The 14906-nt window shown below is 37.2% G+C and overlaps 1 protein-coding gene across 1 annotated transcript in view; it reads right to left on the reverse strand.

The window, feature by feature from the left end:
- The window catches only part of ttv (exostosin glycosyltransferase 1 ttv), a 481148-nt gene extending 468637 nt beyond the window's left edge, over nucleotides 1-12511 (reverse strand). Inside the window, exon 1 of the mRNA XM_089649049.1 lies at nucleotides 11214-12511. Within this exon, the coding sequence (XP_089505175.1) occupies nucleotides 11214-12082 (869 nt within the window). The 5' untranslated portion in view covers nucleotides 12083-12511. The remainder of the gene's footprint in view (nucleotides 1-11213) is intronic.
- Nucleotides 12512-14906: the final 2395 nt, after the last annotated feature.

Here is a 14906-nt window from a genome sequence, read left to right on the forward strand (position 1 = left end):
TACCGATTGATGTTCGGACTCCCCAGGCACTGCAGTGCCTCCTCGATGTTAACAGAAGGGCGAGTTCCAGGATTTACAGCTCTGTTAAGAACCAGGATTGCAGGACTGAGGGAAAGGATAAACCATTCCAGAAACACTATTATCATAGAATCCCGTCTGACTTCAGGATCGAGCATTGAAGACCATTGGAGAAAGATACTTGCTCCCACAATCTTAGATCCGTTGGATTCCCGTGCTTCTCTGCTTTAACTTGATTTCATTTGTAATTTTTTAATCTCTTTTTATTTATTTTATTTATGTTACTCTATGTAAATATTATTTGTACTTATCTCATCTATGGGATGTGTGGGATTGCACTAACCTCCCCACATCCTGGAATAAAGAATTTATTATTATTATTATTAAACAAAATAAATTTATTCAAAGAAAAAATCAACGAATCGATTAAAATAAAAAAACAAATTATAGGTACTTAAATAACACCCAGTTTATTGGGACAGTGGGCTCTACCAGCTTCTGAGCGGCGGTACAAAGCGCCATTCCAGGTCGCCTTGCAGAAAAGTAAAGTCCGAAAGTAAGGCAACGGTTTACAAAGCAGTCTGGAGTGGTGCGTGGTACCGCCGGCCGCTCTGAAGTCTACACTACACTTTTTCACTGTGACGTGTGAGGTGAAAAAAGCTTATCGGAAGGAGAGGTTAAAATGATGATAAATTTTATTTTAGTCATTTGTGCATCAAAGTTTACAAATGTCTAATTTATTATTAATTATATACTTACATTATTACATTTTTATTACTTATTGCATTTTCTTTTAATTAATATGGCTCCTACAATCCGGCTGGAATCTATCAATTGGTGCAGACTTTATGGTTTCCGGCAACGCATTATAATATTGTACTCCTTTGTACACTAAACTATTTTGTGTTTTAGCTTTTTTGGTAGCCTAATTTTATTGCACGTTCTTGTATTATGTTTGTGAATATCTTCGTTGTACAAAATTTTCTATTATTGTTTGTATTGGATGTTTATTATTTAATATATAAATATCATCTGTTTCACTGTTAGCCAATTTAGTTATAAATATATACATATTATATTATCTAGCTGCCCTTACTTGTTATTGCACACGTAAAAATATTACTTCATCAAAAAGGCGTCAGGACTGTGTTATTTACTGTAAATAAAAAAAATCCTGCCATATTCTAAAACTACCTGTAATTGTTTGGTTTCGGTTGCCTCCTTATTGTACCTTTTTAAAATGTCTGCTCAGAAGATTCTCATTTTTGAGCACAAATAGCCTCCTGTTTTATATTATGTTTAAGTTTTAATATTCTTGTTTTGTCCTGTCCTGCTGTTATTGTTATTCTAAATTTTGTCTTCACTTTGTATAAATAGTATATTTAGTGGTAAGGCACAGTGTAGGAATAATTTTAAGAACATGACCACTAATACTAAATTACCATATTTAAGTTTGCTATACTAAAGCGCACTTGAATTGAAATGACGCTAAACTGCGCTATTGATAGCCCATTGCTCTTGGACTGCTATGGCTTATAAGTGCCCGAAAGCTTCACGACTTGTCCAAGATACCACATGGTAGAACAGATGTTCTAGCACGGCATAACACAAGAAATTGTGACACTTTGGTGAGTGTCAATTTAAGAAAAATAGAATGCTGTTTATGACCCTTCTTCGTAAGGATATCAAATTTCAATAGTAAATGAATCGTGGCATGTCCAGATATTTACAATATTACAGAGTTTATTTAGTAACTTGGGTTTTATACTTCTCAGACAACTGGAAAGCTATTTTCGTAAGGTTCATCAATCTTGACAATCAATTGTGTCCATACGAAGGAATATATTTTTAGAATTGCCAAATTAGGTGTATGCGTTCCACCTGTAATAATCAATAATGCTCACACAAATGATTTGCTCGACGTTCAGTCTTTTAGTCTTACTGTATGTTTTCTTTGAAACAAAAATATATCTATGTTCATCTTCATAAATATAATTCTAATAACTAAAATAAGTTTGCGTACTATGGTTTATGTCTAATTATTGTGCTCTTTAAGTTTAACGCATTACTTTAAAACTTACGTAAAGAGACATTTATTTCGAAAAAAAACGAAAGTCAGATCATTACACCTCCGTAGAACATGAGAACAAATAATAATAATAATAATAATAATAATTGGATAATTTGTAGAGCGCCGTTTTTGTGAAAAATCACCTCAAGGGCGCTGTACAATTTATTTCCTAAGATCTACATTTGTTATTTAGACCAACTGTGCCAGCACGAGGTTCGTCATCCGTTCAGGCATGTGTCTGCCGCCAATATAGCGCTGACATGTGTCTGCTGCCAATAAAGAGCGCCGACACAACATCCTCACATAGACAACAAACCTTGGCAGCACCGCTGTGATGCTCGACAAAGACAGAAGATGGAGACTCTGCTGCAAGAGTCCTAGGTAGCGAAGGAACTGTACCAGCTGCTGCAAGGAGAGAGACTACCCCGTCCACCAACTGTGCCAGCACGAGGCTCGTCATCCGCTCAGGCATGTGTTCGCCGCTAATATAGCGCTGACATGTGTCTGCTGCCAATAAAGAGCGCCGACACAACATCCTCACATAGATAACAGACCTTGGCAGCACCGCTGTGCAAAATCACCTCATCCTAGTCTACCCTAGTCTCTCCAGTCACCTCCCAGCCTTTCATGCCACCTAGTGCATCCTCTCGACCCTTTCAGACTCCTTCCTGGCTCCAATACCTAAATAAAATCCAGCAAAAAAAAAAAATAAATAAAAAATAAAAAAAAATTCTTTCTATTGTCGTGATCCGACGATTTCACACCTCTGTCTCAGACCCTTAGGGCTCGCTTATCGCAGGCTATCATAAGCAAAATCTTGAACCAAAGTCAAAGTGGAGTTTATGTGTGTCATCTGTAACAAAATACATAAACAAAAACAGAAAATAAAAACAAAAACTTTAAACAAAATATGGCTTATCTGTCCTCCAGGCAGACACCCTCGGTTGAAAAGGTCCCGTAAATCCCGACACCACTTGACACTTGAGTCAGGTATAAAATCTTCGATTGCACTGAGAATCTTTGTTCTAGGTTCACTTTCAAAATTTAATCGGTTTAAAATGCTATAATAATTGCAAATTCCGGCTAAACGGTAGAAGTTACGCGCATTTCGTGAAAAAAGAAGGTAAGCACTATATAAAACACGGATGCTGAACATTTTTCAGCGATCTCTTAACAAGGGAAACCTTCTGAAAGGATTAAACAAACCGGAGCGGTTAAAACACGTCCGCTCTCGTAGCGGCGTCAAAGTATACCTACATATTATGTATATTTGTCTGCAATGCATACCTACGGACAGTGGCAATTGTTAAAAACAAAACATTTAATATAGAACTACAGTACGTATTAAGTTTTTTTTTTAATTAAATATTAAGTTAGGTATTATTGTTTCAAACAAATTAATACGAACAATGAGAGATTTCTTACAATCAAACTGATAGAAGTACTAATATTGTAAAAAATAAATAACTGAATAAACATATTAAAAATTATTAAGACTACGCTACGGAGGCACTTCATTTACACTCCAAAGTTCTCCATCTTATCTCTAGAAGACAATATACGTAAAGCAAATGAAAATTCTAGCCAGCGCTGCGGTTACATTTGACATACTTACTTACCATATTTGAATTTCGCAAAATGCATTATGAAACACTATGGTTCATATTCAACATTTCCATGTAGGCAGTAGGAAATAAAAGTATGTTCCGCCGTCGGAAAAAATGCCATAAAAGTGTTGTCTTCTAGAGACTCGCATAAATGCGTAATCGTCTGCGTGAGTGCGTCGGGTTACATGTTGATAAGGAGGAGGGGCTGGGGAATGGGGGGTTAATGGCGATGAGAGGTGAATCCACGTACGATGCAGACATAAAACAGCCTTTTTAAGAACCGGCGGAAGAGAGCGCAGCTGTAAGAAAACCCTTTCATAGCACGAGACGACAGCGAGCCAAAAGATTTGGCGAGGACTTCATTCTCTAACGATCGGAGAAGAATATTAAACAATAAACAGCGGATAAAAAATATGCATAAAAATATCATAAAATATACCCTTTGATGAAATTGCAAGCTTCATAACACAAACTTTTGAAGCATTGATTATTAGAAAGTATCAATAAATATATAATAGGTCTCTCGAGAGGACGCAGGCTAAAAAATATGAATTTGTCAGAAAGGCGCCACTCCACTTTTGTTAATTGAATGTTTAAGTAGAGTGTGTATTTATATGGGAAATGTAATCAATCCCGTGCAGCAGAACCAACCGGAGTAAATTCCTATACCCAGCCGCGCGTAAGGGCCCTTCACTCAGCCAACAGCTAACAGCCAACACTGCTCCCAGTTCAATTCGTGTTTACCTTTGAGAGCGATTTGAACAAGAGTTTGAAAACAGTTTATTTATGTTTTCCACCCTACATAAATTTTATTTCATCGACATCGCGAAATGATTTTAAATTTCAACAAAAAAATGTGCACAAGTATTCGGAAAGTATAATCAAATCAGCGTTCGTTCCACCACCTGGCTGTTGGCAGATTTCTAAAAATAATATAAAAATACTTGTCGATTCCGCGAGTTCTAGGCAGGTAGGCGGGTAGGGAAATGTTCATATTCTACCAACACAAATGAATATCTGGGTCAACCACCAGCGGCAACCTAAACATTCCATTTTATATATTAGATAAAGTTAATGTAAAATACTGACAAGGCTGTTGGCTTAATCTGAAATAATTTGTCCGAAGTTAAAATTGTTTCTCGAACACGCTGCGCGGGTGGGAGAGTGGAAGGGTGTTGCGAGTTTTACAGAACGGCACGAACAAGGCGAAGCGTATTTCACAGCAACTGGAACATTTACGGATCATTCTCAAAGGAAACCGATTCGATACAAAGGCTGCTGAATGGGAATTCTCGACCAAAAGCCAATTCATATGAAAGGATTTCTTCTGCGGGATGCACAAAGCCACCCCACCATACCGGGAAAGGGGCAAAGAGGTGATCGCCAGGGGGTAGCGCCGTCCAAAGGAGATACCAGAATCCACGAAAAGAGTTAAGACGTGGAGGGATATATGAAAGGAGAATTCCTTTTCTCCCAGACACGTCTGAACCAAGGCAAACAGTATGAATGATGTAGGATAATATTGCTTGTTTTGCGTTACTTTTGATAAGGAAACGTCGTTTTCAGAAAGTGTTTGCCCAGAGTTTAGGAGTTTGACATTTATCGCGTAGACATCGTTTGACCTAATGTACTTCCCCTTGACTTGACACATGTCAATCTCAGAAAGTCAACAAAATATTTCTCGTAGAAATATCTAAAAATTTGGTTTTAGAGCGAAGAAATATTTTTCGCGACTATTAAATTATCATAGTATATACTGCCCTGGCTTCAAAACATAATTCAAATACCATAGTATACACTGCCCTGGCTTCAAAAGATAATTCAAATACCATAGTGTTTACTGCCCTGGCTTCAAAACATAATTCAAAATAAGTTTGACGATTTAAATGGATCAAACTGAATTTATTTCAAGTACGAAGTACATAATAATTCTCTTACGAAGTAGACAAACAGGGTATAAAGCTTATCAATAAATAGGGGAATATGTTCCATTGTGCATACATTTACCTGTCTAGTCTACGACCTATGTATGAGTGTGCCTACAATTCACATAAGTACAGCAGACCGTTATCGGTTCCAAGCAAATACATAAATCTAGTATTCTCCGGCCTGCTGTACGTACCTACTTGGAACGTTCTACAGTTCCAGGAAGGCTGGATGAAGCCGGTCATTGTAAATATTTAGATGGAGAACAAACCGACGGTAACTGAACGGCCGTAATTATCTTAGACTTCACGAAATTAAGGTTTTACGCAAATCCACAGAAATTGCAAAGAAAAGTCCCGATTTCTGATATTCGATCGAAATTTGCTTAAAGTCAAAATTATCTGTTGTTGAATCAATATTATGTAAGCGCAAATAAAATTATTATTGGCTTAATTGAAAACGTCTTAGTAAAGGGTTGGCGGAGAGAATTTATACCTTCCCTAGCCCTAGTAAATGCTTGAATCTCAAATTTGATGAAAAGTTGGAAATTTCAAATTAAAAGAGATAAATAAGGTATAGGTTAGTTAAGGATAAATTATGATTACCAAGAGGCTGAACTTGGCCTTGTTGTATTTGCTCTCTCAGTGAAATAAATATTCAATGAAACTCGACGGACAAAAATATGTGTTATTAAAACTCCAAGATTGTGAAAGACATCATGGAAACTGGACAAAGAGGCAAAAGAAGAAAAATATTGATTTGTAATGGTGGATTCAATGAATAGCACACCTCAAGTATCGATTTTTCTATAATAGCTGGAAAGATAATATAATATCTGATTCGTAATGTCAAAAGCAACATTGATAAGGAAATATGTCCAGTGTCCATTACTTCGTCAATACCATTGGTATACCTATCAGTGAGCACCTGGATCCATGGGGTCCGAGAGAGAAGGAGCTTCATCAAAATAGTGTACGCATTATGATAACAATCCTCAGTTATGGTGCAGAGAGAAGACGTACAAATTTCAAACTCAAAACACACAATATGATAATATTCCATCAAATGGTTACCCAAGCAAGTAGAAATTATTATTGTGATATTCCAATTTCTCTGAGCTGCATTTCGAATTATTCGGTTAATGTATAAATACGACGATCAATTATTGATAGTGGTCGAAGTCCTGCCATTGTTGTCATTGTAGGGTAGGGTTGGGCGGTGGAAAGAGAGATGTCCACGTACAAAATAAACAGTTTTGAATCACCGTGGAACTATCGGTACTGCCGGGCGTTATGGGTAGCCGTCTGATATCAAAAAAATACAACGATCATTTTAAAGCACCTAATTTAGTAATATTTCGTGTTCTTCTGCTTGCTACACAACAAAATTTCTCACAAAGGATGATCATTGGCATCATTAAAGAATACACATATTTTTCATCCTAATATCGCGAGGTCGGCGCAACAAGTTTTAGACTGTGGCACCATAGACCTTTTAAATTTATTTTTATTTATTGTTTTTATTTTAGTAATTTGTACATTTAAGTTTACAAATGACTAATTAATTATTACATACAAATATACTATGTTTTTTTTCTTGCTTGATGTGGCTCCTACACAACATCTTGAACTTTTCAATTGGGGCAGACTTAAATACAAACTTAAATACAAATTTAACTTCCTAAATATAATTACATATTTGTCAATAGTACATTTTTCGCATGTCAAATGGGACTAAAAGAAGTTTTGTAACTAGAGCGCAACCAGGTAGTAAAAATGATATACTCGTATATGAAGTAATCACATGTAGGTACCTACTATTACATATTACAGACATTATTACATGTAATATTCAACCTTATGCGATATATGAATGCGCACCCTTAAGTTGGTTGGTGGGTAAGCTCCAATAAAATATTAGAATATGGCGTCCACTTCCTGAGGGGATAATGGCCTTTGCTCGCAGTCACGTCATGTCGAAGTCCGCTGCACGTTAGCGCTAGTCGTTTGGCCCCTTTCAACTTTACGGTGCACGTGAATGCAGCGGTCTAGCCTTGACTTCATTGATTTTACATAAATTACTTTTTAGATTCATCGGTGAAGCACGAATTAATGACAATTATTTATTTAAGGTTTCAGTGGATGTTTTCGGTGGGTAACATAATAACGAAATGATTTTAAAAGTAAGAATATAGGGGTTAAATTTACCGAAACCTTATGTTATATTTTGAATTTGTGAATCTTATTAAAAGTAAGGGATGTAATACTGTAGGCGAAGAATAAGTGGATTCTTAAACAAATGAAGTTAATTTCGTTTAGCTAAATAAAAGACATTTAATATATATTTTTTTTAAATATGTGAAAAATAACCATGGTGAAAAGATTTACGACCCACTTAAAATTCCTTTCACAAGAGCTTTCTTATTCAAAAAATAATGAATAATTAAACGAAATTCATATTAGACCATTATCACGTTAGTGGGATCATTAAATACCTATATACGTACGAGAAGGGGAGTAAAAACGAATGACCTAATTAGAATTATTTACATTAAAACTAATTCACAATAAATGCTAAAGTATTTGGTACAAAAATTTGTATCAAATACTTTGTGAATGTGCACCTATTTTCATCGTCAGCAATGTTATGATCTTTAATAAAATCCATTTAATTTTTTTTATTATTTTTTTTTATTATTTTAATATACATCATATGGGTTACATTTACATACATATTTTGCAAAATATAATATTAAGGTTCATATATGGTCATGTATACCTTATCAGAAAAGAGGAGCTCTTGTGTCTGATAAGGGAGCCACGATTCTTACTTAGATTCATAATTCATAATGAGATATAATAATAATAATATAATAATATATATTATAATAATATATATGTATTTTTTTTTTATTTTTGTTTAATATAAGTTTTTTTGGAAAAAAAGTTTGATTTTATTTATTTGTTCTTGTTGGTTCGTAATACAGCGCAATTCGGAAGGGAGATTATTGTAGTTTTTTATGGCTTGGTAAATATAATGGTTTTGCATTTGAGTTGTTTTAAAGATTGGCGTAATAAATTGATTTCAATTATAATTATAACAAAAAGATTTCTATTTTGATCAATAGGAAAAAAGATTGCGAAAAAAATGCGCAAAACCGGATAGCAGATCGGATCTTCTACTCTGGAACTAAATGATTTTTTTTCTAACTCTTTTCCTGGGTTTTGAGCCCGTGAACTTTAAACCTATGAGACAAAACTCTTATCGCTCTGCCACAGAGCTTTCATGTACAACTGACATCATTATCTATCATCTGGAAGAAAATAAATTAAATATATCTTTTTTAAATGACACTATTACTTAAAAAAATAATAATTTGAGTCGATGATGCAAATGTTTGCGTGACTTCATTCCCTGATACATTAATTTCGTGGAAAACAAGGAAACTCTTTACACGTAAAGTTACCACGCAAAGCCGTTTCTACGTTTCAGTACGTTACTAACGATTATTGCTCAGCAAAAAATGCATCCCGTTTCAACTTAGAACTCGCGTACTTTTAGTACGGTAAATAATTGTACCTACCTAAATAGCGTTGGCGGCTTGGCGAGTTCAACTTATCGAGGGTTTTATTAGTTCAGACTTTGGATAAAATACTGTTAACTACTTAATTATCGAATTCGAAGGGCCCCGGCCGGTGTCTGAACTCCTGTCACATTTGAAGTCGTCACGAATCGGCAATTAGCACCATTTTATTTTTTTGACATTTGAACGTCTCTGTTCAGCACTTCTTTGTCAAAGATTAAGTATGGGTATTTGAACAGGGGTTTAATGAGCCGTCAATCATAACGGTCATTCGAATGTAACCAAACGCTGACGTTGATGGCGCTGATTAGGAGGGTAGGGGTACCGCCGCCCCTGGAACCATTTATTGGATAACCAACACCTCTGCCATAGGTCACCCCAAGTGGTTCGGTACATTTGGTGACTTAGCAAGGGTGCCCGAGTTCATGGGGAGAGGTTTGTTCAGGTCTTGGCGGCGGATGCGTCTGTGTGGCGGGGCCAGATCGGGGGAGGCTGGTTGATGTAAACCCTTTTACCTCTCCAGGGAATTGCTTCTGGAAGGTTCATATGTGTAAGTAAAACATGCATATTATATTTATAGAAAGTAGAGACAATTCGATGTTTTGTAATCAAGTCGTAAAAAATAATATTTTCGGGTGCTTAATTGCTAACGCTGGCTAAAACCTGTGAGATACATCAAAATAATATACGACGGAATTTTATATCTTAAAAAGGCCTAAAGAAGATGTTTATGTCTATCTCCTAAGGATAACCCCCAGCAATGCCGGGTGTATGTCAGCTAGTTAAATATATATTTTTTTTAAACTTTTGTGTTGTGATTAATACGTGTCTTATTTTGGTAATTTTAATTTTAATTCGTTAATATTTTTTTCTAAATTAATTTCCTCTGGTAATTCGCCAAATATCTTCATTGTTCCGTACATCAACAACTTTTGACTCAGGGATGTTTTCGTACGGGAGCCTTATTTGATTTCCTTTGCTCGTCTCATGCATGTGCTTGTGCTGAAGGTTTGTAATTTTTATCAGAAATTCAGTTAAATTCAGAAATTTTACATAGGCACTTACATAATTTAATGTCTTCATATACTTTGCCGCGTAGTGACTCAATTTTCGTATGTAAAAAAAACCAGGGGCTCAAGAAGTCAAGCCAACCGATAATATTCGTAATCGTAGATTTATTGGGAACAATAATTACCAATAATTTTGTTATTTGCCTACTCTATCGTAACTCATCGTAAAAATCAGATTTTATATCGAAAGATAAATGCTGACATCTATTATTCTGGTAATCAACAAGACAAGTTTAGTTATTTTAAAGTCACAGGACATAACCCGACCCAAGTATTTGATGCACTCGATCGTGCCATGTCTCCCTCGAGTGTCCTTGACTTCTTCTTCCACTTTCCACTGGTTAATTATTATGAAAGTGACAGTGGGTGCGAAGTGTGTTTTGTGCTTTCGCCAAATTTGAAAGAAGTTTTACGGAAGAATATAATATGTTTTTTCATGACGTCAAAAACCGAGAGCAATGCGCATATTTAAGTTAACAATTATTCAGTATTGCATGAAGCGAAGAAATATTTTTAAAAAATGTTTGCTTACTAGAAATATATAATTTATTTTAATAGGTTCACTAACGCCTTTCAACAATAATTTATTAGCAAGTTAAAAACGACACCATTAATACATACTTATATATCGTACCACTAGTACAAAATAATTTCATTATCTGGGTTCATTGAATTTTTCATTTCAGAAGAGATTCATTCGCAGATTTGATTCCCCGATTGTAGGAATGAATTATTTGAAGGGGAGTTCATGGCCAAAACAGAGATAATTTACTCGTTTTATCTCAACTGACACTCGTACGAGTATTATATAGAAGACGCATGGGATAAAATCGTACAAAATTATATTTACGCAATTTACTCTGATTTATAAAAAGTAATACAAGAATAACATTTTAACAAAACAAAGAGACAATCATGGGAAAGGTAAATGATCTTACCTGTCATATTCTCTGTTGTCTTCGTCGCAGCGTTCGTCCTTCATATTCCTCCAGGACTTGCCGTGCTTGCAGGTGGTGACCAGCACCATGTCCTTTTGGTTGTGCAGGTGCCAGAGAGAGTTCCGGGTGTCACTGCCTATCCCGTGCACGTAGCGCTTCCCCTTGAAGGCCAGCAGGTAGCGCTTGTTGGATGGGAAGCTGTTAGTGCCCCCGGCGCCCGCTTCGCCCCCCTTCTCGGGGTGCTGGCGGTGGAACAGCGGCAGAGAGATGTCGAACTCCGGCCTGAAGTGGGCCATGGAGGCGCTCGCCTTGGCCAGGATAGCCCTCCCCGGGTCGAAGCCCAGACTGTCCTCGGCGTAGTCCGGCCAGGTGCCCGAATACAGGTTGAATAGCACGTGATTGCGCCCCCCGTTCCAATAGGGAAGCCTCTGCAGCCGCTGCTGGACATTGTGCACGAAGTCCGGGGACAGTGGGTCCCTGTCCAGAGTGTCTATCCCGAGCACAAAGAGGCACGCGCGCGAGGGCTCCTCCGTGGCGTAGCGGGACTGGCGCAGGGCCGACAACACCTTGCCGTAGGACGGGCTGACGGGGCCCTCCGAAGGGTACACGTACACCAGGAATTCTCCTTGGCATCGCGAGAAGTCGAAGCACGTCTCCATTCGACAGGGCTGCAGGGCCGGCTGGGGCGCGTGCGGTGCTCCCCGGGACCGGCCCGCGCCTCCTCCTCGCTCGCCGTCCGAGGAGAAGGCGAGCAGCCCCGCGTGGGGGGCCCTCTCGGGCACTACTTTCAAGCGGTATCCTCCGAAGTAACAGTAAGCTAGAAAGGCGCACGACACTATTAACAGTATGTAGCGTTTCTTCGCCTGCATCTCGTAATTGCTTAAGATCCTACCTATTCTATTGACATTCTCAGAGGACGCGGAGTATGACACCTAGCGATACATGTTTTGACGTTTGACCTAACCTAGAATGAAGAACTACGAGAGCTCGGTGCTGGGAGTGACCGTGCCCCGGCTGGATATGGTGAGAGTGGAACAGAAGGATCGAGCGCGGACTTCTGTCAGCGCCCCCTGACTCATGACTCGGCTGCGACTGCGATTGACCGAGCTGCCGAGCTGCCGACCGCCTCCGGATCGGCACCTTAATTCACTTTGACATATCTCACATTTATACACTAACACGTCACAGACACCACGGCACACGCTCGCGAAAACAAACGTTTCCTTTCACATTATATCAAAGTAAATACGATCATGATGTAGTTGAGAGACGCCGAACCCGACAACCGACCATCCGTATTTGTAAGTTTTATCTGACAGATGCACGGCGCACGGCCGAACCGAACAGTGAACAGTCCGACATTTGTGACGTTAGCGGCGCCTCCTAGCGGCCGTTCGCCCGAACCTACGAGCGTTGCCATGGTGACGAGACATGCGCGGCTGACATTGTTGACAGATGGGAGCGGAGACTTCGAATTTTTGTTTTTGTTCAAAACATGTGTTTGATTTGCCTTTAAAGGAACTATAAACAAAAGATTCTTAATTTTTATTAAAATATTGTAATTAATATAGGTATTCTACCAAAAATAATTAAATACAATATAATAGATACAACTTAAATATTTAATGATATATATTTTTTTTATAATTCAAATAATCAAAATAAACAAATAAATTTATTTATGATTTTACTATGGTCTATTTTCAAGTGTCTTTTTAATTTAAAAAAATATATGTAAATTTGTTTGATTGAGTATTGAACCTTCCTACACAGGAACTGATTTCAGTGTCATCGACAACGAATGTATCTGCCGGGTTAAAGCTTGATCGGATGTCGGGAAGTGGGTTAATTTCGCTTCCAATATTTGTATTATTCATTCATTCCCGAAAACAAAAGCTAAATTCAAATAGATGTATGGAGTAAAATGAGTATTGCTGAATTGCTTTAAATTATTCGTAATCCGTTTTTAAGCGGAAGCTTAATGCTAAATAACTATTTTGATTAATATTTATAGCGAATTGGTGTTCATTATGCATACCAAAAATATGCTTTAGATAAATTTAAGGTTTTCCTATTGTTTCGCTGAGTAGAATGCAAATAAAAAAATAAATTACTCAATAAAAAATATAGCGATATTTTGATTAAAAGTAATTTGTTAACCGGAAATTATAAAATCAAAGAATAGTTTTTACAGTTTGAAGTCTATTTGTAACCAAACATGGCCAAAGCTATTCCAGGCAGTGTTTTTTTATTGTCAATGGCAGTCTTTCACTGGGGCGATACTGAGAGCATCTACCATTTCTTATTTGTTACATTAGGTATATCAAAAATTAAATATATTGAAATTTTCTTTAGTCATTGAAAAAGCCAATGAATAGGTTGTAGCGATGAGTCCTCTATGAATGAGCCGCACGATTGAGATAGCTCTTTTCGATGTGCCGTATTCGTACGGCTCCCGGTAAACTGTACCACGGCTGAATTGAACGGTAACTCTCTTTTTATCAGAAGAAATTTTAGAAAAATAGTCCCATACAATTTATACAAGTGTTTTTCGTTAATTAATTAATTAATCAATTACTTACTCGGATACATGAACGACGTCTGACAGTACGACATCTCGATTTGATATATGTACCCACACCTACTAACAGTACTAACTACCTAGCATCTCATTGTTCTCGTGGTACAAGGCGGCGTACCGGTACCAAGAGTCGTACGATCATTCATACGCTGGGAGCTGGGGGAAGCCGTAGCGGGGGAGCCGTATCGGGCAAGTCGTATCGGGCGAGGATAGTATCATGGCTCCCAATTCCATGAGCTTGTACCGTGACTCACTCTTTCAAAAAATATGGTATTTTTTTAAGTTTAGTTTCTCCTTTGAACGCCTGCAGATATAAGTATGTCAATCAGCTTCTCTGTAGAAAACCGGTTCCAATTTGGTAATATTATATATTAAGTCCTTGCGAAGTTCAAAATTACATTCCGCCACCAGCAAATTTTAAACCTTTGAAGATTTTCAGATCTTTCCTAGGACTTACCGGCCTCAAAGTATCCTCGGGAAAATCCTCATTAAATAAATATTAATTCTCTCCTCCCATCAAGTGACACTCTTCATAGTTTATCGTCGAAAGTTATTTCATTACGTAAATCTCAAGTTTCTGACTCGCCGTGCATTATACTAATATTCTCGTAGTTTATTACACGGCTTCACCCATAATTCATATTCTGGTACTAAATTTCAACACATTTTTTTAAAGTATGTAAGTATAATAATGCATAATTTATCTTAGCTTCGTATCTCATTGTGGAAATTATGTTAAACTACAAACATCAGTCAGGAAAATCTGAGCGTATTTCTTGACGCACGATTATACGATGACCGAAAGCGTAAAAACCGTAGACATAATGACGTAGGTCTATGTTAAAAGCAGACTAGATGTATCGCACACCCGTCAAAACGCCATCGTATTTTTTAATCATTTTGTTCCAGAATCAAAGTACAAGCAAAACATTTTAAAGAGCGCACGATTGAATGTAATTGTTTAAACCGATAGTATCGAAAGTTTCTAAAATGTTTTTCAAACTTGCATGGAATTTGGAATACCCGTCCGCAGTCCAAAGATACTATAATTTATCATACATACTGAAACATAGCCGGTTTTCTGTTTCATCTCGGACCTTTTACATTTTGTA

Source organism: Hesperophylax consimilis, chromosome 3, assembly GCF_061612785.1.
Source record: "Hesperophylax consimilis isolate HC1 chromosome 3, BYU_Hcon_1.0, whole genome shotgun sequence".
NCBI lineage: Eukaryota > Metazoa > Arthropoda > Insecta > Trichoptera > Limnephilidae > Hesperophylax > Hesperophylax consimilis.